Source organism: Apteryx mantelli, chromosome 10, assembly GCF_036417845.1.
Source record: "Apteryx mantelli isolate bAptMan1 chromosome 10, bAptMan1.hap1, whole genome shotgun sequence".
Classification (NCBI taxonomy): Eukaryota; Metazoa; Chordata; class Aves; order Apterygiformes; family Apterygidae; genus Apteryx; species Apteryx mantelli.
Window position 1 is genome coordinate 19,770,102 of NC_089987.1, and position 25,953 is coordinate 19,796,054.

At 49.9% G+C, this 25,953-nt stretch overlaps 1 protein-coding gene and 1 long non-coding RNA gene across 4 annotated transcripts; one reads left to right on the forward strand and one right to left on the reverse strand.

Annotated features, from left to right (window-relative positions):
• Nucleotides 1-507: 507 nt before the first annotated feature.
• LOC106483362 (uncharacterized) lies at nucleotides 508-17,533 on the reverse strand. Of its 3 annotated transcripts, none has more exons than XR_010885329.1 (6): nucleotides 17,523-17,533; nucleotides 13,612-13,666; nucleotides 8,306-8,472; nucleotides 7,930-8,062; nucleotides 5,735-5,844; nucleotides 508-875 (listed from the first exon to the last, which is right to left on the reverse strand). It is a non-coding gene; the product is annotated as an uncharacterized lncRNA (long non-coding RNA). The 3 variants fall into 3 exon arrangements; XR_010885327.1 differs by lacking the exon at nucleotides 17,523-17,533 and adding an exon at nucleotides 14,977-15,036 and having other exon boundaries at nucleotides 8,306-8,475; XR_010885328.1 differs by lacking the exon at nucleotides 17,523-17,533 and adding an exon at nucleotides 13,761-14,152.
• IRX5 (iroquois homeobox 5) lies at nucleotides 16,656-19,802 on the forward strand. Its single transcript, XM_067302909.1, has 3 exons — nucleotides 16,656-16,964; nucleotides 17,930-18,335; nucleotides 18,553-19,802. The coding sequence occupies exons 1-3, from the start codon at nucleotides 16,716-16,718 to the stop codon at nucleotides 19,305-19,307; spliced, it is 1,410 nt and encodes a 469-aa protein (XP_067159010.1). The 5' UTR covers nucleotides 16,656-16,715; the 3' UTR covers nucleotides 19,308-19,802.
• The last annotated feature ends 6,151 nt before the right edge of the window (nucleotides 19,803-25,953 follow it).

Consider the following 25,953-nt stretch of genomic DNA (forward strand, 5'->3'; position numbering starts at 1 on the left):
TAAAGCAGACTTGTGAAGAAAACATAAATCTGAAGTTACTCTAAAACACAACTCCAAGGACACATTAGTTCCACTAGAGTCAAAGTATAAGCCAGACGCAATAGGTCCAATTCTAGTTGAAGAGACTGCACAGAGTAAGAGCTAATAATTCTTAGTTTGGCATGGCACGATGCTCCCAACAGTTTGTCTCTCCCTCCAGTAATTGTGTCTTGGCAATGTACATATTCAAAAACCACTGCACCAAAAGACACTTTCCATTGGAAAAGGCAAAAAAAGTAAAGCACCTTTCTTTGTAATAGTGTCATTCTGAAGACTGAAGCAGCTTTCACTAAAAGAAAAAATATGCCGATCAAAACAGGAAGAGGACAAAAACCCATTCATTCCTTATTTGTTTAAGAATTACTGAAAAGAAACATTTTTGCGGGAGGCTAAGGCAACAGTAATTTAGACAATAATAAATTGAGTGTTGTAAGAATAACTGTTCTATTGAATAAAATAACCCCGGGAAGAAACTTCTCACATGGCATTCAACAGACATTCAAACAAATGAGTAAAGTATGCAAGTTAAATTACTTCAAAAAATACAGACTTTCCAGCGGTTTACCATAGTGACAACATTGTACAGAAAGATTACAATAAGTCTTTGTAGCCTAAAATTGTCAGTTTTATTTTACAAAGACAACTTCCAAAAGCATCTTGTCATGACAATTGAGTTTTGAGGAAAAAAAAAAACACCCAACAACCTGTCATTTGATAAATAGATGAAATTAGCTGTCATTAAAACCACTTAAGCACTCCTCCTTCCTGTTATCCTTCTCATCTCAGCAGTAACTGATAAGAAGATTTCAGGGAGGCTCAGTCATTGATGGCAGGATCTAGAAAAGAAACAATTTTGCATACAGTTATCATTCCCATTCACAGCTTCTAGTTATTGTATTTCACTAACTTGCACTTAATTAGCTTCCTTCTGCCACTGACATGAGCACAATGGACAATCTGCTTCATACAAATCACCACTCACTGCTGCAATTACACTTTATACCATGAAAATATTGTAGCAGTTGCATCCTGCCACATTAACAGTGCATACAACGGTAACATTAACACGGTCCTGTTATCTACCAACTATGAATTGCTAGTGCATTAGCCAGCAGGAATTAGACATTACTCATTATCATGGAGTTAATTACTTAGTGTACATGGTTGAACTTGAAACTGTTACATTTCTCTAACTTCTAGAAATTATACTCTTTGTCTACAGAAATGAGTGCAGGAACAGATGCAACAGTTATGACAGAACTAGAGAAAAGGAAAACTACCACAGCATGTTTTCCTGAAAGTATTAACTGAAATTTTGTCTGACTGAGCAAGCAATTTCTCTGAGAGGAAAGGAGCACTTGGATTGTCAAAGACCTGAACCTGGCATAACCAGACTAACTCTAGGGTATCCCTGGAAGACTCTGTGCCTGACAATCCCACTTCGAAGTACAGAGTGATTAACTGTATTCCCACATCAGAGCTATCATGGCACACCTCCATCATGGCAGATTTCTAGTTGGCTTCAATATTTTCCCTCTTCCACATGCCAGGTTCCTCACACCAAGCGGGCTTTAGTGACAGCTGAGCTTTTAAATACCAGATAACACTTCAACACAAATAATTTTTGCATTGATTTCTTCCACCTTCTACTACACTATGAAGCCGCTTAGTCACTGCATTGACTTAAGAACTATACTTTCTTCTGCACTGCAGCAGTACATCTACTGATGTGACAACAGGAAGTAAGGATCTTCACCTATGCAGAATGTAAGCTGTCTTTTTAGTTAGCAACTTGCATCCTTTTTCATGCCAAGTATTGTAAGGATGGAGCATATGGTCCTTCGAAGGGACATCAAAATAAATATGACAGGTCAGTGCAATCATCAGATCGAATGAATTCAAACGATGCCATATCTAAAATGAAATGTGTGCACATAATAAAGATTCAAATGACAAAAAAAAACCCTACTCTTTATCCCTCTCTGAATTATTTATGAATTCTGCAACTCCAGCTGTTGCCACTGGCCCAAGGACATTACTTCATTTTGGGAATGACACTTTATATTAAAAGACAAGTTAAAAAACAAACAAATGAAAAAAGGACACAGTGGACCTCCCTTTAAAGGAAGGGAAAAGCATAATGCATTTCTCCAGCATTTAGAAAGCAAAAATAATTATCAATCAATTCAGCTTTTGTTTCTCTATTTGTTTCCATAATTCTAAACACGTATTACAACATTCTTGCATATAGTCAGCCATGTACTTTTAACCACTCTAGTTAGGCTAGACTCTCTGAAACATCTTGGACCCTCTACACACTCTTTTAGGGCTATCTCCCTCTAAGCAGTTCAGCATAGACAACAGGCCACCATACCAAACACTCTGCAATATAATCACCACTCAAATTAGTAAGAGCTTTTAGTATGTAAATATGGTGCTTCCTAGAACACGTGTGTACATACCACGTGTTCCCCCACCCCCTGAACAAGCTCACAGTTCACCTGCAGAACAGAGGGCACAGCAGCGATTAACGGTTGGCTTTGGCTGCCCCTTTACCAGCAGCGGAATCCTACAATCAAATAGGTATACAGGTATCTCAGCTGTTGCACACACAAACACACCCCCCACTAACATGTCACCACCTTCCCTCTACAAGAAAATACTAAAACATTGTCTTCAGGTCAGGCCTCGAGTGAACTGGAATGGGTCAAAATTTTCAAATTCCCCAAGTGTCTAGGGACACATGGCCCATAAATATTAACCCTAATCTATTTTCAACCATTTATGATTTACCATCAACACCCTCTCTGCCACAAAGGAGGCTTTCCTTTCTTTACCACAATCTCCATTCCAGAGTGTCTTCTGCTTTTAGTTTTACCGAACTGAGTTGCAATTCAGTTCGATGTTCTGCTCCTTGAAGATCCCAAATGCCACAAGAACTTTTAACTGATTAGTGATTTTTTGGGTAATTTCTTGCTAGTCACCAGAAAGTTGCAGCAATTGTAATGCAAAAAGGAGACGTAGAAGTAAACGTTAGAGCTTTCAAGTCAACATCACCAAAAGGTTCTGGCGTCACCCACAGAGCATGCAAATCATTTGCCAATTTTTCCTGAGGTCAAGGACACGCCATTTGCCATTAGTGCCAAACAGGTAGTTCAGGCCTGAATCAGAATGCCACGTAAGCAGCCATTTAATGAGCAAATTCATCTTGGGGAAATGCAGCAGAGCAATAGACACTACTTGTCTTGCAAGTGAAGCAAGCCAGTGGCTTTCAAGCAGAGCCCACTTCTGTTTAATTCTCAACAGTACCTCCAGCAGTATCCGCTTTTGTTCAGTTTGGTACCACTGAGCTCATGCAGTGTTATCCAGGAAAGAGAGATGTGGTTAAAGCAAACGTTTATTTGCCCTTTATTCTGCATCAGAACTGGCACCCTGCCCTGAACAGTCTCCTTGCTACTGTAGGAAAGCTACCAAGAGGAGCCCTTCCCTTTCCACCTCCTGCTGTTTGCCAAAGAGACAAAGGTGCAGAAACAAAGAACAGTCAGAGAATTTGGGATGTGTAAAATAGCACTGAGCTGTGTAATGTTACCAGTTGAACCTTAATCTCCAAGAGTCCCACATTCTCCTGTTGTAACTGCTGTTTCTATAGCTGAGGTTACTACTCTCTCACCGTTAACAATTCTCCAGTATTTTGCAAATCCCAGGTTTTATGCACAAACCCTCACAAACTAACAAACGTACATCACATTATTCTGCAAATTAACAAATTAGAAATGCTAGCAGATCACACATTCCAGGGTTGCAGCTTAACCTGCAATGCCACAGGTTCTCAAGTGCCTCCTGAAATACTTTTTAGCTATACTAGAAGAATGATATTTGCAAAGATCACCTGTGAGTCAAAAGGAAAAACACCTTTCTGAACATTTTCACAAGCTACTTTAATGCAATTGAAGTTGGTCCTCAGAAAATAAGGAAAGTCATCTTTGTGCCCCATTAAACATGTTCACTAAATATTCTGGCTATGATACTGTTTCATCATTGATACATTACACACGAACACCCAACAAAATATCTTTGTACATGTCTGAATTATATAGCTATTTATACCCAGTGCTTTTACAGAGCTTTCCAAACATCACACAATGTGTTCAAATACAAATGAATAAAAATTATAATCTGAAAGGATCAGTTTATGTTCAATATTTTTAATGTTAAAAAAATTGTACCTCAACATGCCGTTTAATCTAATCCCTACACTGAACAATTGAAGTACATCCGTATTAATCTATTATATGCTTTGCCACACCACGCCTATGGCACTGCATAAATTACTATAATTTAAATGAATTACTGCTTGAAAATCCTCATTCAGTAAGAAACATGCAGCGTTACAAGGCACCAGAAAGAAAAATGTGCACTACAGTAACTAAGTTTTATAACATGGTATATCTCAGTTCTCATAAACCAGCTATTCTAAATTGTTAAAGGCCAAGAATATTAGACCGATCATATAGAACACACATCAATATGTCCAAGAAGTCAATAATAAGAAATTAAATCTACAGTTTATTTAGGTACATTTCCATGCTCGTATATGCAGAATCCACTTGAAAAATGCCATCAGGCTGGCTGAAGAATATTATTGCAAAAGACATTAACACCAATAGTAATTCTATCTTTGCCCTGGATAACTTGCAATTTTCTCTTCAATCAACGGATCTGCTAAACCACACAGAAGAAAAAGAACTTGCAAAAAAATAAATTAAAAAAAGGAAGTTCTTTTGTTACCTTACACTACATATTACTACTGTTCAAGGATGACTTGTTTAGGACCGCATATTTTCACTACCTAACAGTAAAGAATGAAAAGCTTCTTGCTACAAGCTAAAAAGAAAGTCTTTACCATGCTCCTTGAAGTGCTCATTTTCACATTACTCAGGCTTCATTATGCTGAATCAATATTCGTTTAGTCACTGGGGTTATTGACATATTTTAAAATAAAAGTATACCCTTCAGCTACTGCACTCATTACGGGTAATTTGTCTTGTCAGGGAGCAGGGAATATTATCCCAGTCTTTCAGGGGCTGACAGCCCATGGAAATACCTCCCCTTGGTTACAACTGTAAATAATTTTAAGGTAAAATATTGAAAAATCAATGACTGTTTCCTGCAATCTGTCACAAACAAATCAATCATAATCTGCACAGTCAGAGAGTATGATTTGAAGGAGATGAGAGCAGATGTAATTCTTGGCTGAAATCTCTCATTTCAAAATCACTTCACATAATGGTGTCATCATTTAAACACTTAGCAGTCACTGCAACTGCCACTCATAACATCCAGTTGGACAAAACCACAAGGAAGAGGAGGAGAAATGCCACTGCTATTATGTAAACAAACATTTTACTTAAATAGTTGTAGCACTGGCAAATTTCACAGAGAGAACAACATCTTAAACCTTTTGTGCAGAGGCAAGTATAGCTGTTATTTCTCAACAGGAGATTCTCTATAAACTAGCCTCTCAAAATGCTACGCATTTTAAAATGAAGCTAGGTTTCAGAAAAGGTATGCAATAATACCTGGTATTAATACTATTTCTAAAAATATTTCAATTTCATTCACTTCAAATTGCTCATAACAGAATTAACACATCAAATTCTCAAGAGATTAAGAAAGGAAAAATTGTCTGAAGTACCTTTGTCTTTAAGAGCAATAGATTTCAATGCTTCTTTGTCCTCTAGATATTACATTTCACATCTAATTTTCATTAAGCACACACCGACTCAACTTTAGTGTAGGTAACCACTGCAGAGTAGAAGGAAAAAAAAAAGTCATACCCTACATAAATTAACTGAAAATACATTTTCAGCTCATACTCACAGAGATTAACTGCTGTATATGGAATTAAATTTGTATAAAGGATTAATTTACACATAAAGAATTAACTACTGTGCAGTCAAAATGCTATAAACAGATCTTTGTAAATGTGAATCATTGTGTAAAACCAATCTATTTTTATAGAGTAACACTAACACTTGGACTGAAATTATTTACTCATTTGCCCCCCCGCCTCACCCCAGACTCCATCTTCACCCCAGCGCTGCAGCGTTTGAGCCACCTATGCGCAGGTCAGTCAAGATAAAAAAGCAGCAGACAGGGTGAAACTGTTGTGTAACTGTGGGCCTAAGCCGGCACTCCTCGCACAAGCAGAATTCCCACTTGCTTCTGGAGAGTTTCACTTTGGAGTCTATGATCTGAGCTCTCAATCTTTAATGTGCAGAACTCATTATCACATATCCATTTTAATCACATGAACCCTACCAACTCTTATTTCTGAGAATTTATCTTGCAACTGCGAAACTGAGAGAAAAAAAAAAAGGAATCAACTTGCAAAAGAATACCACATCTTTCCCTTAACACTGTTTTTAACAATAAAAGAACAGGGCATATTTTAAACCTCAGTAAGCACCTCCAAGGATGGTGGTGCTTTCAAGTAGACTTTCAGTCTCTATCTTCTACATGGAAGCCACATATCTCCAAGATAAACCCTTCACTGATACATATCAGAACCGCTGTTGTTTGGAGCAGTTGGAGAGATTCTCTTCTTAGCAAAATAAACTATTAAAAAAGAAATCCAAAATTTCAACCCAGAAGAAACAGCTACAGTCTTAGAGACTAGCCAAGTGCAGGAAAACAGCAACAAACATCTGTGAAGTGAATTGACTTATCCTGGGGAAAGGCCACTCTAATGTGAAAGGGAAAGAGGCTGGGGGGAAGGAATAGCTAAAAACCAAGAGCAGCTCTTAGAAATGAGTCATGGCAACACACTGTGGAAGATGTTTCCTTTTCCCTGGATGAGATCTAGAATAAAGCTATCAGATAGAGGGACAGCCTCAGGCTGATCAGCCCTTTTAAATCTCTTCAGTGGCCAACTGACACTCACAGGGGGAAGACCCTGCCTAGCACATTAAGCCATTCTGGGAGGGAGAAGCAGTGTGCCACACTGAACACGTCGGCACCTTTCCCCAGCGCCATTCCCCTGAGACGGGTTGTTATTTCTTGTGACAGTCACCCAATTAGATGGGTCAAGAATCACAGAAGATAGAAGAGATCCATTTGTCCTGCATGCTTGTTCTCCTACTTGTGAAAAACGAGGACAACAACTCTTCCCCTCCATTGTAAGGCACTTAATAAATGTTAATACTAATTAAGTCAGTCACCCAGTCACATCTCCCAGACAATACTGTCAGATCTTTTCTTGCAATATCTGAGAATTATTTGGCCCAGGAGGGAGCTCCCACAAATCCCGAACGGGAAGAGACACGCAAATTCCATCTTTGGGAGCAAGAGGTCACGGAGGGCTGCACCGCGGCGGACATTACACAAATACTTCCCAGCAAAGGAAGCTCTGAGAAGAAAAAGCAGCATATGCTGCAGCACCGCAGATGTTTATGGAGATTTCATGGGTCAGCACCACGAGTGCTTCTTTCTGCTGGACAATGCATTAAGATGCTATAATAGCTAAAGGGACTGTGAAGGACACAACAGAAGTCATTCTGGCTAAGAAGAATTACTTCATTTTCTTGAACGAAAAGGTATTTCCTTAATTATGCCTTTCTCAATTCATAGAAGAACTATGTGTTATGGAAAGATCTGAAAAAGGACAGACACCGTCTTTAAAAAAAAAAAAAAAAAGCCTAGTATTATTTCCTTTAGTACCCACCTTCTTGATTTACTGCTCTCACTCACAACGTTGATTTTAATCAGTAGTATATGTTCATTTATTAAATGCAGCTCCACATGATCAGTGAACAATAACAATAAAGCAGTGCCCTCACAGTTACATCATGCAGTATTACTGGTAATATTACTGTATTAACAATACTCTACCTAATGAAGTTTACAAAATCTTCATGTTTGGACTTCATGGAAGGAAGAAGAATGTACCTCTGAAACATCTCCTGCCTTCCAACTCTGTTCTTCCCTTCTTCAGCATTGCTTAGACCAGACTCACTGAGGTCATCTGGAGGGGAAAGAAGAAAAAAAAAAAAAAGGAAAAAAAAAGAACGTACTTACTACAAAATTTGCCATCTGCTCCATATGATTCTCTTAAAACAAACGAGACTATAGCTAATGTACTTGGAAATAATAATTCTGCATTTTATAAGAGGCAGAACCCAGCACCACAAAGGAAAACAGCAAGTGCCACCACTGTAATGCCTTACTTAATGAATCAATCACAACATACACAAAACAAATCACTTACCATTAGCTTTGAGTAGGACTTAACATGGTTAAAAAGAACTGCAAGCTAAAATACACATTCTGGCTTCGTATGAGGTCTCCTCCTGTACTCAGGCGTGCTTGCTAGGATGGACTGCTAGATTCATCTTCCTCATTGTGGAGCTCACTGCTTCTTCTCTTGGTTGCATTCTACTAAGGTGAAGAATGGACATATGGAGAACGAGGCAATGGAAGGAAAAGATAATATTTGTCACTAACTGAGACAGCAAATTTCTCTTACGTACATGGATTATGGACTGAGCAATACACACTCCAGTTTCTTCACCTATTTATCTTGCTGACTTGTTAAATCCTACACTGTTATTATCACATCCCACTGGATGTTGTTCAATTCTGTATTTTCTAAGAGGTACACCATAAACAAGTGCATATGGAAACCACACATCTGTGAAATATGGAAATTTAACAGCATTTTAGTAATGAATAAATAATATGATACAAATTATAACAATTTGCTTTTGCTCAAAAGAACAGCAGTCTAATAAGTTATGAGTATGGACAGCAATTTAAATCTGAACATTTCTGAGAAATTCAAAGGGTTCCAGTTAGGTAAACAGAGGCAAAGAGGTTACACAAACTAATCTAGGTCATATGATATGCCAGAAATGGAATGAGGAAAAAATTTCAGGATTCAAGACTCCTAGTGTCCCTTCCCTACCATGAAATCTTTCTCATATGCTTCTCAGCCAGTATAAGAGTTTCTCAGCCATTCTGCAACCTCCTCTCAGACAACTACCTGGGTTAGCTTGGTATAACTCTTACTTGCAGACACCATAGCACAGTTTATACCTAGAGAGTAATAGCTCAAGTTTAACTGAAGCAAGAAATTAAGTGCTGGAATAAACTTAAGAAAAAGCAGAAAGCAAGCAAAACAAAAATACCTTAAAAGTAATTTTTCAAACCTAGGCTCAGCAGAGCTGTCTTCTTCCCAAGACATGCCCACGCAACCTAAAGCACGCAGAATCTTGGAGAGACTAAGGGGCTCCCAGTATAACAGACAAAGTCAGCATAAACAAAGTAATTCTTGCACATTATTATTAAAAAAGCAGTTGTAGGCATCTTTTTAAAATGACAGAGTATTCTTAATAAAAGCTTCAAACAGGTTTTACAGCCGCATATTATCCAGTGAAACCAGTAATAAACACTACTGTAGCATTATTTACTGCAACTCCAATACACTAAGAGTCACAACTCAGTTTTATTTATCATGCTGGCTAAAATGTTAGTTCTTGGCTTTACAGTAGCAGCCAAGTCTGTAGCTGTTTTATCCCAGCACACTGCCATCTGGATATTGATACTTTCTTACGGGATATGAAAGAAGATCTTAGTTACCTAATACAGCTTAATTGAAAACAGGAGACCTGAATATTACACCGTGCACTATTCCATATAAAATTAAATATGAAGGGCATGAAAAGTTTTGTAGAAGCCAGCAGAGAATATTTCAGAAGTTAACTCTGGATTCTTGATTTGTGACAGAAATGTTTAGGAAATACTGTGAAAAGGATATGCTTATCAAAAGAAAAGGCTGGAACTTGCTGTGTTGGGAAAAGGGAATCCAGGAAGATTCATCTTCTGGGGGGAGAGTATGAGAGAATGATCAGTCACAAGTTTGTTAGTATAGTGGAATTTCTGTTAGGATCATCTGGATCCACCTTGAATAGTCTGACTAGTTATGTTTTGTGAAAGAAAGATTTATTAGAGCAACAAATGAAGACTGTGGCTGTATGCATGCATTCACTTTAATCTGCAGGAAACTGCTTCAAGAACTGTTCATATCTGAATCACCCACATTAAGGACTAGAAACTAGAAAGCTTTGATATTAATAAAAATAAGGGATTATGAACCATTAAAGAGAATTCTTTGTGTTTGAAACTCGAAAGGCTCCCTGGCCTTGAGTTTCTCATTACAGAGTTAATGCTGAGCTATTGCAAAAACAGGTCATTAGGACTGCAAATACATATACCGGGATTGGTAAGTGTGAACGTAAATTAGAAAAATACAAGCCCTTTTGAAGAAGACACTGCTATTAGAAGTCACCCCCCCCCCCAACACTCACACAGTGGGTCATATACTAGCTCCAGCAGCACCCACCCAGCAGCAGCATGTGCGGTTGAACTGGACAAACAGAATTTGCCTTGGCATTGGGAGCTATGGACACACACGTCCCGTAAGACGACACAGGGAGCCACAGCTGCCCTTCTCGCTGTGGCGCCCCTCTTTCAAAACTCGGAACCAGCTAACAGTAGATGTGACTCGTTTTAAGTGAACAAACTTACTTAGACATAAAAGAGACTGTTGTTTTTCCTCCCCCACTAAAGCCAACCATTAGGAGAACCTATTTTCTGCATATGCCCATAGAACTGTAAGCAAAATAAACCCTCAAGACATTTTTAACTTAGTCCATATCATGCCAACAAATTCAAGCAAATAGCAACAGTTAAGTTAATTAAAGAAACCTTCAAGGGAGCCTAAACACAGTTTCAGGTTCTCCCAAGATACTGTCAAGATACAGAGAGTTATACGTCCAATACAGTAACTACGTGCTTAAGGCTGCCAGCTGCACTTCTCTGTATGATAATATTTCACATGCTAAACAAGTTATTTGATCTATTAAAAAAGAACCAAGACTAATAATCAAGTTTCTTTCAGTATACAAAAAGTGATTTTGCATATAGAGACTTGCTAAGAAAAACAAGACAAAATCTACCTTGGCTACCTAATACCCAATTGCTGGATACAGAAAAGGCAAAGGTTCTGCCGGGTGTCTATGAGTTTACACCTAAGTCTCAGACTGCAAGCACAGCAACAGTGCTAACAAGATTTCTCAGACCAAGTAAATGCAGGCAGTAGAAAGAGCAGAGGAATTAAGAACTTCTCTCAGAACTCTTCTGTGAAAACATTCACTTATTCTAAGGACCACCTAACACTAGCACCTCCGCTGCAAATACTGACCCTGTAACTCTCAGCAGCTTGTCTTAGATGCCAACAGCAATATATACATGAGCAAGCATTTGTAGGTAAGTGCCCCAAAGTTTTACTGCTAATGCTCCTGCCAATATTTTTGAGGCACAATTTTAGTTATTGTTCAGCTAATAACATACTGATTTAAAATGGAAGAACACAAGAACACCCCCCCCTCAAATGCACGAATTAGTTTTACTTCGATGTTACTGTAATGGTGGGGATAGAAAAATATTTTCTCTTTATGCTTAATTAAAAAGAAGTGCATTCATATACATAAAATACCTATGCATTTGTTTTGTTCTGCTGTTAGTGTGAATTGTTAATACTTTTAAATACACCACAAAAAAACCCTCTAAGCAGTCACCTTCTGCTACAACATATCTTAGTATTTGTTTATAGCAGCTAGCTTTAAAAAGAATAGAAGGCATGGCGGGGGGGGAGAAGGGAAATTATTAAAAAAAAAAAAAGACTCTTGAAATTGTATATGTACCTCTCTGTAACACATTCACAAACTGAAGAGGGGAAAGAATTAATCAGTAAGTGTCTAAGGTTAAGCATTGTGATAAACAAATATCAAAAGTGTTCTGAGAAAACAGCCTCCTTCTCATCTACCCCTGGAAAAAAAAAAAAAGAAAAAAAATGTTGAAATGATCTCCTAATGCATCTCCCTTCATAATTCATGCCGAAAGATGACATTTTCTCAGGATCTTAATTAAGATAATGATGAACACCTGTGTCGGCATTCTTTGGCAAGACAGCATTATCCATCATAATCTTTTAAGCACACTCAAAAAAAAGAAAACAACAAAATCATATGACGGAACCAATCTGTTGCCTTTCCTTGCACTAGTTTTATACCTCAGATGCAGACAAAAACGATTAGATCTTTAAAGACTGCAATAAAAGTAGGATCGTTAGATTTTAAAGTTTCAAAAGAAAGTAGCTATTAAAGTAATTAAATTAAGGAATATCATATTCAAGATGCCTATGTTTAACTCCATCCACTACAAGCCACCTGCACCCATACCACTTGCAGTTAGAAACTATCAATGATTGTACTTTTCAAACACATTGTTTGCTGTCATTTTCAAGATCACCCTGCCCCCCCTTTCCTTCCCAGAAGGAAAATATTCACAGCTGATCCCTATTATGCATTCATGCACTATTTTATTAAGCTATTTTACGCTGTACCACATATGTTTGCACATCCTAAATGAAATTATGCAAATGAAACCAGTGTAGAAAAACAAATATGCAAGTTCAAGTATTGCTACATTTTGGGTCACCACATTTTGTGCAGTCATCTCAAATCCAAGTTTCACTCATGTCGGAAATCCTACTGGAGTCAGACTACTAAAGTAAGCAAAGACCATTTTAAAAAGCTTTGCAGGATCTGCCCTTCAGACTGAAGGCTATAAAAATAGTGAATTTTAATTATTTATATAGCTGAATTTAAATTCACAAGCCTTCATTTAAATAAAATGACAACTGCAGAGCTAGCCTGTAAATCCTTCCCATCGTTAAGTCAGAGCTGAATGTTAAATGTTTCTTCCATTGTATTAACAGTTTAGCTTCTAAGAAATAATGATGAAAATATATAAGGCGTGGGATTTTAAGGTCAGCCTGCAGTTACATCATTTCACTGGCATCTAGAAAGCAGACTCCTGATAACAAGAACATATCCATACCTTCAGATGTTCCTACCTTCAGTAAATACAAAAAGAAGCAAATGTATCCTCAAAGCCCCATATTTGTTAATAAAACTGTCAGAATTACATAAACAAGGAAACGAGATTTTTAAAATGAACTTATTTCCCTTTAATCAAAGAGAGAGACTGAAAAGTCCTGCAAAGCAGATTAGTCTTAGGCTTTCGCATTTTAATATGCTTCTATTGGAGGAAAGAGTTGCTGTGACTAGTCATTCAGTAGAGCTATCAATGTGCAAATAAAGCAGAAAATAGAGACATCCTTAAGAAATGAGTCTCAAATTTGACATAAAGTGAAGGTGACAACCACAGCAGTAGAACTATAAACTAAATATTTCAATATCTTGAAGAATCATCTACAGTTCTTTTAAAAACTGCAAAGAATATAACAGTGGAATAATGCAGCGAGAACGCTGGTTTGATGGACGCTCACATCCCTGGTGGTGCCCAAGTCCTGCCGCTGCCTCTTACTAATCAGCTCTGGCATTACGCTGCAATGCATGGAAGCACGCATGAACCCACCACGGTTTGCAAAACGCACGCACGCAGAACATCAGAAATTAAGAGGGTAATTTTACATGACGTTAACCTTACCTCCTCCTCAGAAAGTCGGATGCCCGGGAAAAACGGTTAAAACTACTGCTTCTCCCTGCAAATAAATTGGCAAGGAAAAGTGGTTACTCGTTCTACACACATACAAAATAAACGTCAAGCACACAAAACTTTACCAGATGATGCCTTACTCGTTGAACGAGGGGTACTGTCGGAGGAGCGTGACAGGGGCTCTTTTGAGCGGAAAAAATGGAGGGCTTCGGCTGAAATGAACCCCGCGGCAGACAAACTGCGGCGGCGGCGGCGCCGCTCAAAGCTGATCAAAGTGCACACCTGTGCGGAGCGAGCGCGCAACACGGCGCGGCCGTTAGAGGGGAAACCACGCACGCCGCCACGAAAAGGAAAATAAAAACGGGGGAGACGCGGCGACGAGGCGCTGTGCTGCGCTGCGCTGCACCGCACCGCGCTGCACCGGCGGGGAGCGCCGCAGAGACCCGCCCGCCCGCGCCGCTGCGCCGCCGAGGCTCCCGCAGAGCCACGTAGTCGAAGCAGGGTTTCAATAAGTCGCTTTAATGATTGCATGAGTTGTGCGGGAGCGCGGCACGGGCAGCGCTTCCCTCGCAGCCCCCAACCGCCCCGCCGGGACGCGGCGGCACCGACCGGCGGGGGCGGCGCCACCTCAACGGCCGCCGCCACCTCAACGGCCGGCAGCGCGCGCCCGCCCGCCCGCCAGGGGGCGCCCGAGCGCCGGGGGCAGCGCCGCCGCCGCGGGACAGGCTGCCGCCCCGTTGCCTCGCCGCGCCGCGCCTCGCGGGGCTGGCAGCGCCCAGCTCGCCGCCGCCTCGGCCCGCAGCGCCTCCGCGCGCCGTCCTGCCCGCGCCGCTTCCGGACTCGGCGGCACCGGCGCCGCCCGCCGCCCCCCCTACACGCCCGCCCTGCCCCCGCGCTGAGGGACAGCCCGAGAGGCCAATGGGAGGAGGGGCGGGCCCGCCGCCGCCGAAGGCGTAGCCAATGGGGCGCCGGGAGGGGCGGGGCCAGGGCCAGGGGCTCGTGGGTAGTGTAGTGCGGCGCCGCCGGCCCCGCTCGCCCCCCCGGGCCGCCGCCCGCAGCGCGGCCCCGGCGCCCTCGGGCCCCCCGCGGCCGGGGGAGGCGCCGCCCGTCGGAGGCGGGGGGGGAGACACCCCCCGGGCGGGAGGCGAGGAAACCCGGTGGCGGCGGGAGCCTGTCTTTCCTCTTTCCCGTTTATTTTTATGCCTCTCGCCCTCGGGAGGGCCGCAGCGGGGCGCGGGGCAGCCCGCAACCGCCGCAACACTCGTCTTTAAAAAAGAAAGAAAGAAAAAAGAAAAGAGCGCGCCGTGTGCTCGCCGAGCGGCTCCCGAGCGGCCGCCGCCGCCGCGGTCGCGCTACCTTTGTTCCGCCGGCGCCGCCTGCGCCGCGCAGCGGCCTCGCTTCGCCGCTCCCGTCCGTGCGCTGCCTTCGGGCCGCCGCGCGTGTTCGTGGGCGCCCCTGGGGGGGGGGGCGGCCCCGCCGGAGCGGCGGCGGCGGAGCGGGCTGGCGAGGGGGCGGCAGGAGCGCAGAAACCCCCCGCGCGACGCCGCCCAGAAAGGGGGGGGGAAGGGGAAAACCCACCCAAACCGGGCAGCCCCCGGGCCGCCCGCGGCCGAGCCGATCATTCACCTCCAGAACACAAAGCGGGGCAAGCGGCCCTCCGTGCGCGGCTGCGGGCTGCGCACCGCGCGGAGCCGCTCCCGGTCCCGGTCCGCTCCCGGTCCCGTTCCCGTCCCGCTCCCGGGAGGCTCCGGGGTGCAGGCGGCGCTCGGCGCTGGGGCAGCGGGGGCCGCGCAGCGCCCGGCTCCGCAGCGAGGGAAACCGCGCCAGAGGGGGGAATAAACCGGGATGTGTTCCCGGTGGGAAATATATCTGGGGGAATCAAAGGAGATTACATCTTCTGATCGGCGGGGATTTATCCGAGTTCATATGGTTTTAATCTCCTTTCGCTTCTACCCTTCTATGAGTGCGGGAGGGGGATATACCTGGGTTATTATTTAGATCCGCCGGTAAAGCCTCATTTTGAAAGATTTCTCCGGACCCATCTCTGCCCCCCAGCCCGGAGCCCCCTTCCCCCGGGACCGGCGCTGGGAAAGACTAAAAACGCCGCCCGCCCGCTCCCAGTCACGGCTCCAGGAGCCCTTGGAAAAACCGGACCCAAATCCTCGTCAAGCCCCGCAACAGGTCCGGTCCGGCCCGGCCCGGCCCGGCCCGCGCACACCGCGTCCCCGCTGAAAATCGTTGTTGTTTTTTTTTAAGTTTAAAAAAAGAAAAACCAACAAACACCCCCACACACACAGCACCGCCACCAGTATATCCCCCGTTCTGGCGGCTCCAGTGATTTAGCGGAGGGAGGGGCAGGGGGCAGAGAGCAGGAGGAGGGGTGGCTGCGGAGCCGGGGGTGGGGGGGTGGAGGGAGATGGGTGGCTAATAAATCTTATTAAATATCTATTTTTTTCATATACTGATTGGCTTGCATTCCAGCGCAGCCCGGCTCCGCGCGGTATTTAGCACATGCAGAAAGTTGGAGCTGCTCTGAGCCGTCTCGGAGGTGGCGGCGCGCCGGGAGCCGGCGCACTGGAGCGCGGGCGCGGGGAGGGCAGCGCGCAGCGCGCAGCCCTCCCGCTGGTTGGGCCCGGCCGCGGCAGCGCAGCGGGGTCCTGCCCGTCCTTCCACTGACAACACCCCGCGAAGGAGGAGCCTCGCCGGGCCGCGCACAAGGCGTCGGGAGCTGCAATTTCCAACTTAGCATCTTGGCAGGACCCTTCGGAAAGCGAGAGCGAGGAGGAAGGGGGAAAATAAAAGCCCCCCCGCCCCGTGCAAGGGGGAGAGAGAGCGCGAGCGAGCGAGCGAGGGAAGGGGAAAAAAAGAGAGAGAGAGAGGGGGGAAAGGAAGGGGGGAAGGAAAAAGAGGAAGCGGTGCCAGGCTGCAGGCGAGCGAGGAGCAGCCGCCCAGGCGCAGAGGCAAGGTGCCGCCGCTGCCCGGCTGGCGAGGGCGGAGAGGCGCCCGCGAAGCCCCGGCCGCAGCGGCCGCAGCCCGGCAGCGCGGCGGCTCCCTCCCGGCGCCTTGGGCTCCCGGGTGTATGTGTGCGCCTGGCCATGTCGTATCCTCAGGGTTACTTGTACCAGCCGTCAGCTTCCTTGGCTCTCTACTCCTGCCCGGCGTACAGCACCAGCGTGATTTCCGGACCCAGGACCGATGAACTTGGGAGATCTTCTTCGGGCTCCGCTTTTTCCCCTTATGCCGGATCTACCGCCTTTACTGCCCCTTCCCCGGGTTACAACTCCCACCTCCAGTACGGCACCGACCCGGCCGCCGCCGCCGCCGCCGCCTTCACTTCCTACGTGGTAAGAGCAGCGCCGGGCAGGCGGGCAGGCGGCATCCCGCGGCGGACCCGCCGCTCGGGGCCTCCGCGCCGGCCCCGGGGACAAAAGGCAGCCCGGCTCCCGGCCTCGCCTCGCAACTTTCCCGCATTGTTTCCCGTGTGTTTGTACACACTGTTGCTAGACCCAGCGCCGGGCAGGGCCGGGGAGCTGCGGCGAGACGGGGCTGCGGGGAGGGCACCGCCGCGGGGCACCGCCGGCCGCAAGCGCGGACTCCGCGCGCTCCGAAAAAAAAATGTTTTTTAAGGAGCAATCTTAATTCCGCGACAGTTTGACCGCTCCGATTTAGAAGGAAATGAACCAACAGCGGCGGGCGATGGGAGAAATCCGGGCGCTAAAGCCGCGCAACTTTCCCCCGCGCGGCGATAATTAGGCTTCTTAAATATTGCGGGGCTCTAATCCCATCGCCGCAAGCCGCCCGGCGGGCGCTGCCGGCGAGGGGAGGCCGGGCACGGCGCTGGCGGCCGCCCGCACCCGCGCTGCTCCGAAAGGCCAATAAACGCGGGTTCAGGCAGAGCGTACCTCCGTCTTTCCTTCTCTTTTCCTTCTCTTTTCCTTCTCTTTTCCTTCTCTTTTCCTTCTCTTTTCCTTCTCTTTTCCTTCTCCCTTCTTTCTCTTCTTGCCCTTCCGCCCCGGCCTGGGCAGGGGGCCGCCCGGGGCCGGCAGGCTGCCCGCCGGGTCCCCGACGCGGGGACGGGGCTCCCCCGGCCTCCGCCCGCCTCGCGCTCCCTCGCCGCGGCGCCCGCGGCCCCTCCGCGCTCGGCCTCGGGGACGAGGCGCTGCACGGCCGCGGCCACCGGCCGCCTGCTGGGGCCGCGGCGACCTGCGGGGCCGCTGCGCCCCTTCTCCGCGGCAGGAGGGGCCGGGGCGGTGCGGGCAGGCCCCGGCCGGGCCCGCGGCTCACGCCGGCGGCTCCCCTCTCTCCGCAGGGCTCGCCCTACGACCACGCGCCGGGCATGGCCGGCTCCCTGGGCTACCACCCGTACGCGGCGCCGCTGGGCTCCTACCCCTACGGCGACCCCGCGTACCGCAAGAACGCGACGCGGGACGCCACGGCCACCCTCAAGGCCTGGCTCAACGAGCACCGCAAAAACCCCTACCCCACCAAGGGCGAGAAGATCATGCTGGCCATCATCACCAAAATGACCCTCACCCAGGTCTCCACCTGGTTCGCCAACGCCCGCCGGCGGCTCAAAAAGGAGAATAAAATGACCTGGACCCCGCGGAACCGCAGCGAGGACGAGGAGGAAGAGGAGAACATCGACCTGGAGAAAAACGACGAGGACGAGCCCCAGAAACCGGAGGAGAAAGGGGACCCCGGCACGCCGGACACAGGTAGCGCAGCGGGCCTGTGCAGGCGGCCGCGCCCTCGGGGCTGCCCCCGGCGCGGCGACCCCCGGGGGCGGCGGGGCCGGGACCCCCGGGAGCGGGGCGGGGAGCGCAGCCGGGCCTGGCGGCGGCGGCGGCGAGCCGGGGGGCGGGCCGGGGCGCAAGGCGAGCCCCGGAGCGCTCCGTGGCGGCCCCCCCACCCCCCTTTCCTTTGCCCCCCCAGGAGCGGCGGAGCCCAAGGCAGCGGCGGGCTGCGAGCGCCTCCGCGAGACCCCCAGCCCCAAGGAGGCCGAGGGCGGCCTGAGCGACTCGGATTGCAAGGAGGCGGCGGAGGAGCGGCTCGACGGGCCCGCCGCCCCCGCCAAGGCGCCCGGCGCTTCGCCGCTGGGGCCGTGCCCGGCGGCGCGGGGGCTGCAGCCGGCGGCCGGCGGCGAGGAGCCGCCGCTCTACCGCCCGCCCTCGGCCGCCGCCGGGCCGCCGCACGCCGCCGACCTGCACGCGCTGCTGCCCGCCGCCGGCGCCTCCGTGATCCACTCGCCGCAGCAGGCGGCCCTGGCCAAGCCCAAGCTCTGGTCGCTGGCCGAGATCGCCACCTCCGCGGACAAGGGCAAGGAGCCCGGCGGCGGCGAGGCGGCGGCGGCCCCCGGCCCCGCGGCGCTGGGCGGCGGCGGCCCGTCGCGCTCGCCGCCGCGGCCGCGCTCGCCGCCGGCGCAGTGCCCCTTCCCCAACGGCGCGGTGCTGCCGCGGCCGCTCTACTACACGGCGCCCTTCTACCCCGGCTACACAAACTACGGCTCCTTCGGGGCCCTGCACGGCGCCGCCGGCGCGCCCGCCGCCCCCTTCAATGGATTAAACCAGACTGTCCTCGGCAGAGCCGACGCCCTGGCCAAGGAGGCGAAGATGATCCGGAGCCAGTCCCAGGCGGACCCTTGCAAAGACTCGCCTTACGAACCGAAGAAAGGTATGTCCAACATTTAATACGGCTTCTCCTCCTTGCCCCTCCTGGGACTGGGGTTTGGTTCTTTTTTCTTTTTTCTTTTTAATTTATTGAAAGAAATAATAAATTGCTTTGGCAGTTATTTTTCCACTACCAAAAGAAAAACAAAACAAACAGAAAAAGACCAGCTCCCCCCCCCCCCCCGCCTGCCCCCAACACTCTGCTCAAAAGTTTAGAGTCTATTGGAAATGGCTGGGTGGAAACTGCTCAGAAATGTCTTAACCGAGTGAAAAGCAAACGAGTGACACGCTCTCTCACACACACAAAGAAGAAAGATTTGTATTAAATCTTATTCTGTATATTTAATGTAGCTTTTTGTATTTAAATTGATAATACAGTATCTTTGAAGTAAATTATGAAATCAAGACACCTGTACAGGCATTAATGTTGTTTTCGTAATATAAATATATACATTTCTGTGTCTTTTTCCGAATTGTTTCATAGTTTTAAAAATATATATATACAAGTTTAATTTAATTTTTTATGCCTATTGGTTTTTTTCCTTGGGTGTGAGCTAAAGTTTAATGCAAAAAAAAAAAAAAAAGGAAATAGGTTATACTTATTAGATACAAAAACTGCAGTCGCCTTTGTAAAATGCAAATATTTAATTAAAAGAGATTTTTAACAGAATCCAAACCACTCTCTTTCTGCAACGGGCAAATACGTGCATAGGTTGTGGGGGGGACAATACATATTTTAAGGGAAAAGTGGAGCTCAATTTAAGCCCTTGTAATAATACCTGAAGCGTTTTTCAAAGTGACTGACGATTTCTGAGCCGCTGGGAACGGCTCCCAGGAGCTCGCAGCGGCGCGGGGCGGTTCAGAGCTCCGCGGGGAACCGCGAGCCCGCAGCGAGCGGCCGCGCTAGCAGCGGACGTCAAGAAACGGTGGTTTTGTAGGTGAGGGCTTAAATCGGGACGTGCACAAAAGCACTTGTTAGAAACACCAAACCGAAGTGCGGCCCCCATCTTTTAACCTAATTACTTCCAATCAGTGTCGTGTTTTATGCAAAGCAATCAGCTGGTGAACTTTGCTAATGAGTTCGATTTTATGCCAGATTTAGCCCTTATTGCAATTTCAAAGGTGCTGCCGCGTTATGGAGGCGGGAGCCGGGGCCGGCGCGGCCGCGGGGGGAGCCGAGCCGCCCCCTGCCCCGGCGCGCTGCCCCGCTGCCCTCGCGCTGGGGGCGGCGCGGAGCGGGGCGCGGAGCGGGGCGCGGAGCGGGGCGGCGGGGGCCCGCGGCGCTTCCCCGCGCTCGCAGGTAGGTGTCACACTCGGCCCGGCTTTGGCCGCCGCCGCGCAGCAAAGCGCGCAGCGCCGCGGGGTCTCCGCCACCGCAACCCCCGTTCGCACCGCCCCGGGCGCGGAGAGCGGCGGTGCCGAGCCCCGACGCGCAGCCGCGTCCCCAGAGTCGCTGCGCGCCCGCGCAAGTAGCCCGCCTCGCCCCCGCGCAGGTTTGCTAGCGCTCGGACCGCGCTCGCCGCGCAGCGCCGGGAGCGGTTCCTGCTGCTCGGATCGGGTTTTGCGGGTGGCGACGGTACGCGAGCATATCGCCGGCCGCTTCAGTTCGACGGGAACAGGGCTGGTACCGTCGGAACTGGTACTAAGTCACCCCTCGGCTTTGTTTGTGGTTCTTTTTTTTTTTTTTTTTAACAAGCCAGCTAATTATTTTGTAATCTCTTCAACTTTGTCAGAGCCGTTTATTAGCTGTAACAGGTTTATTCATGCATATTTACATTTTACGGGATTTTAAATAGTAGTTTGTATTTTATGTTTTAAAGATGCAGTCAATGTTCACTTGGTTATACGATCTTTGTAGATAATCTGGTTTAAAAATCAAAATTGTTTCAAGCTTTACAATGTGTAAAGAAATCAAATATTCCTGGGATAATAGTATGTTATTTTGTCACTTTATAAATTATAAATGACTTTTTAAAAAACACTCGGATTCCTCCGTTGGATCTTTTCTTTACAGTCGGGAGACCTGTAGGAAGCCGTATTTTTCGCAGGGAAGTTAGCTTTGTTGAACTCACCTGCCGTATTTAAAATGGAAGAAAGTTTGCCTAGCGCTGGGGGGTGAAGGTGCGGGGCTAATGTCAGTACGGAAACTCCGCTGCTGCCCTGGTTTCGAAGTAAATCGCTGCGTGTTATCGAAAGCCCTCGCCCTCCCCGGGCACCTTTAGTCAAGGCGGACTTTTCTATTTGCCTGAACGCGGGTAAAACTTCCGAGCCCCCTTTTTGCAATAGGGAGACAATATCCACCACCACCACCCCCACAGTGCTCCAGAGACAACAGGTCTCGCAGTTAAACGGCTATGTCAAAATAAATAGGTTTTAATTATTCATCTAGCTACGGATTTTTTTTTAATTGTCGCTCTACCTTTCCCCAGCTGATCTTCCTATCTATAAAAAAACCTACTTTGCAAAGAAGCTTAGGAGCTTCGCTCGTTCAAAAGCCCTATTCCTTATAATAAGGGCTATTTTGAATAGATCTATCAGCGATCTCAATACCGTTTTCGTTTGATGTATAAATTCCTAAGGGAATTAGCCATTTCCTTTAGATTGCAGCCTGTCACCTATTTAAAACCTTAACTATTATTGTAGCCCCATCGATTTCATACACCGATTTTATTCTTCAACGTTTCTCTCCGCAACGGGAGACGTACCATACAGCCTGCCTTTACATTAAAATAAGCATGATTTTCTTGCTTTCTTCTTATAAAAGATGGGGGGGGGCAGCGCCCGCCCTTTTTGCCTCTGGCACGTTAATTTGTTGCTGGGGGAAAAAAAAAATCAAGATCATCTTAAAATAAAGATAACGCCTGCTGCCAAGTGAAGCTTGCCCGGGCTGAGCCTGCGGAGGGGCCGGGGGGGACGCGGGGCGGCGGCAGGTGTCTCCCGGCGGGGCGGCCCGGCCTGCGCGGCGCCGCTCCGCGCCCGCGGGAGGGACGTCGCCATCCCCCGGCCTCCCGGGGCAGGTGGCGGCGGGGGGCGCACGGGCCGCGCTCTCCAGCAAACGATGGGCCCAACTATCCCCCCCCCCCCGAAAAAAAAAAAAACCAACCCGTCGAGGGGGCCTGCGGAAAGCTGCGGCTGGCCGCGCCGAGGAGGACCGGCCTGACCGGGCATCCCCCCTCCGCGCCCGGCCGCGCAGCCGCCTGCGCCCCCGCGGAGCGAAGCGGCTTCCCGGGCCGTCCCGGAGCCCCCGCGAGGGCAGCGGCCCAGGGCGCCCGTCGCCCCACAGCCTCCCGGGGGGCCCCGCAGCCAGCGGCCGCTGCGCGGAAGCCGCCCCGTCCGGCGAGAACACCGCGGAGCCGGGGGTGCGCAGGGCCCGGAGCTCCCACGCGGGACCGGGCCCTTCGCACCTCCGGCCCCACCGCTCGGGCACCAAAGCCCAGCTCGCAGGGCAGCCCGCAGCCTGCTGGCTCCTCTGCCACGCTTAAAAACAAAACAAATCCCAGTTTAGCCCCTCAGCGCCCCGGCCCGTGTTTACAGCTACCCCGCTGCTTCCCCTGCAATTGTCGCTTTTTCAATTGTCCCCATTAACCTATTCCGCTCCCTGGCATCTCGCAGAGGGAAGCGGCAGCGACGTGGCCTCTTCGGCGGGCAGCGAGCCTCTAGGAAAAGCACACGGGGATGTAATTGGCTTATAGGGTTTCTCCCCCTCCACGCACTCTGGTAAGAGGATCTAAGCAGCACCTTTTCTTGTCGTGCCTAGAACCTACTTGAAAGCCCCTCCGCTAGGAGGACAAGGGAAATCACACGGTCAACAAGTTTAAAGGAGGCGACTGGGGAAAAAAAATTGCCGAGTTTTTCAATTGCGATAAAGTATAGGAGCTTAAACCTGAACCCTTTCGCCTATCAAACTCGGGAGGGGGGAAATGTACGTGAAGTTAAAAAACAAGCAAGCAAAAAAATAACGAAAAACACCCGCCCGAGCCCGACGGCAGCGAGCGGGCGAACCGAAAGCGCGCACGGGTCGCGGCGGGAGCGCGTCGCCCGGCGAGACCCTGCGAGCAGCACCCAGACACCCAACGCGCAGCCCCGCCAGCTGACTGCGGCCAGCGCGGCTATTCAATCCCACGGCTCGGCTCTGTTGACAAACAACGCCGGGCTGTTAATTATTGTTATTACGCGGCTCTAGAAGTCAGGTTTCCTCCGCTCGGCTTTGCATTAACAAACTGCTGGAGAAACCTGCGCGGCGCCGCCGGGGCTGCGGCACGGAAAGTGCGCGGGGCTCCCCACCCCCTCCCTCGCTCCCCTCTTTATATGACCTGCTTAGATTATTAGTAAGGACATCTGTGGCTGGCAATGGAACAAGTGTTACCAAAAACAGAACCGGCTGTTTTTCCAAATGAGCAATATGTTAATTCCTCATCCCCCCTCTGGTTTCTTTAAAACCTGGCACAAATACATCAATAGCGGAGAATAAGGAGCCTTTGCAGAGAACAAGTGGCAGTTTTGAATTTACCTTTTGTGTGCGCCTCAGATGCAATCTTGAGGCATTTTTTTCCTCTCTCTCCCACAGAAAAAGGGTGTTAATCTGCCCTATCTTGGGACCCAAAAGGATTGGAGTGGAGTAGATATTCACTGGAATCACATAGGGGAATAAGGGTCTTGCTTTATTGAATCATCAAATCCCAGGAATGAAGCTCTTAATTAATTATGGGTGCTAAAAATTCAGGCCAGCTGTTTCTTTTTACTTGGCTCTGACAGAGAAAGACAAAGTCTACGTCGAGCTCTTCTAAGGCGCATTCAGCATAAATCAGCGCTCTCGGCGGCGCTGCCGGCCGCGGCGCGGGCGCGGTGGCAGATGGCGCATTGTCCCGCATTCCTGCGCCGCACTCCGCGGGCGCGCAAGCGGCCGGGCCCTGCCTCCGCGCCCCTCTCTGCCGCCCAAAGGGCTCGCCCGCGGCCGGGGCGCGCCCCGCGGAGGCGCTGGCCCAGCCCGACGGCGCGGCCGGGAGAGGTGGCTGCTGCGCGGGTGCGGAGCCCTCGCGTTGCGGCCGGCGGCCCCTGTGCGCGGGCGCCGCGTTTCACGGTCTAATGGCGCTCTGCGGGGCGGCCGCATCGCCGCCGCAGCGTCTGCCCCGGCCCCTGCTGCCGACCCCGCCGCAGCTCGACGGGACCCCCGCGGCCGCCGGCCCTCGACGCCCGGCGCAGCGCTGCCTCCGCCCAGCGCAGCCCCGGCTTCCCCTCCGCATGGGCGCGCGTTTCCCCTGCGAGGGCAGCGGCGTCTCCCTGCGCGCTTCCTGCGCGGCCGGAGGCGCAAGGTCCCCCGGAGGGCCGCGCTGCGCTCCGGGCGCCGCCGCCGGCCGGGGGGTCACAGGGGCGCGGGGGGGCGCCGCCTGCCCCAGCCCGGGCCGCCCCGCCGACGGCAGCCCCGCGCCCTGCGGCCCAGCTCGCGTCGGTGCCCCTGCCCGTGGGGGCGGCCGCGTTTGGGCAACATCCTGAATTAAACGGGAGCAACCTGCGCGGCTTTGAGGGCCGCCGTCGGCGCAGGGGGAGCCGCCCGCCGCGGGGGAGCCCGCGCCGCCTCGCCCGGGCCGCGGACGCTGCCGGCCTCCTCGGCCAGAAAGCTCTGCGCCCCCAAAACACCAGAAAATGAGCGGCCTCCGCACGCCGTTACTCATCCGCTATAATTAGCGCGTGTGCGAACTCGCAGCGCGGCGGCAGCGCGGCTCGGGCTGCAGCAGGCAGCTCTGCAAGGAGCCCCCTGCGCTGCGCTGCGCTGCGCTGCGCGGGACCGCTCCGCGCCCGCCCGGCGAGGGGCGCAGCGCGGGGCCGCATCCTGCCCGCGGAGCGGCGCGGCCCTGACGCCCCTCCGGCCGCCGGGCCGAGCGCGGCCACGTTTCCGAAACGGGGCGTATTTCGCCCAGACACCTCTTTTCCAGCGAAATCGACTTTTATTCGCTTAAAGCAAACCACAGACCTCTCCGCGCTGAGGCCTGATGGATGCAAATGTAAATGTGCACTTATTTAATTGGATCAGGTCCCAAGATAAAAGAGATAAACGGCTCCCAGTTTGCCAAGTTATTTTCAGAGGCATGCAGCGATGTGTGGAAGGAAAGTTAATGAAGAGGAGAAGAGACACTGTACTTAAAATACCTCGGGTCTAGACTAGGAGAGCGGGGAGCCTCGGACGCCGCCGGCGCGGAGCGGCGCGGCGGGGCTCGGGCGGCCCCGGGGTGCCGGCAGCGCCCGGCCCTGCGCGCAGCCCCGCGCAGCCGGCTCGGCGGGGCCGCGGCCGCGCAGAGCCGGTGCCCCAGGTAATGGCTTTGCCTCCGCCTGGAAGGGGGTGGCGGGGACGGGGGGAGGATGCGCTGCGCGAGGCAATTAATGCTCTTTCCCCCTTCCCTCCACCAAATTGTTCTCCTTTATTGCTGCCTCCCCTTGTTCTTCCCTGTGTTCTACATCCGTATGCATGAGGCATTAACAGACGGTTATTGATACAAACAGAGTTTTTGTTGCTAAAGGCCTTCCAAAACAAATTCTCCGGCTGAATGCCAATGTATGCATGTTGGCTGGTGACAGCTGATTAGTGAAATGATTTACGGCCAAGTTAAAAAAAAATGATACTGTCAAAGGCAGCAATTTGAAAAAAAGATAAGACAGCACAGCCTCAAGG

Coding starts and splice junctions, on each gene's coding strand:
- IRX5 (XM_067302909.1), top strand. CDS start 16,716: ATGTCGTATCCTCAGGGTTACTTGTACCAGCCGTCAGCTTCCTTGGCT. Junction 16,965..17,929: donor CCGCCTTCACTTCCTACGTG/GTAAGAGCAGCG, acceptor CTCTCTCCGCAG/GGCTCGCCCTACGACCACGC. Junction 18,336..18,552: donor CCCCGGCACGCCGGACACAG/GTAGCGCAGCGG, acceptor TTGCCCCCCCAG/GAGCGGCGGAGCCCAAGGCA.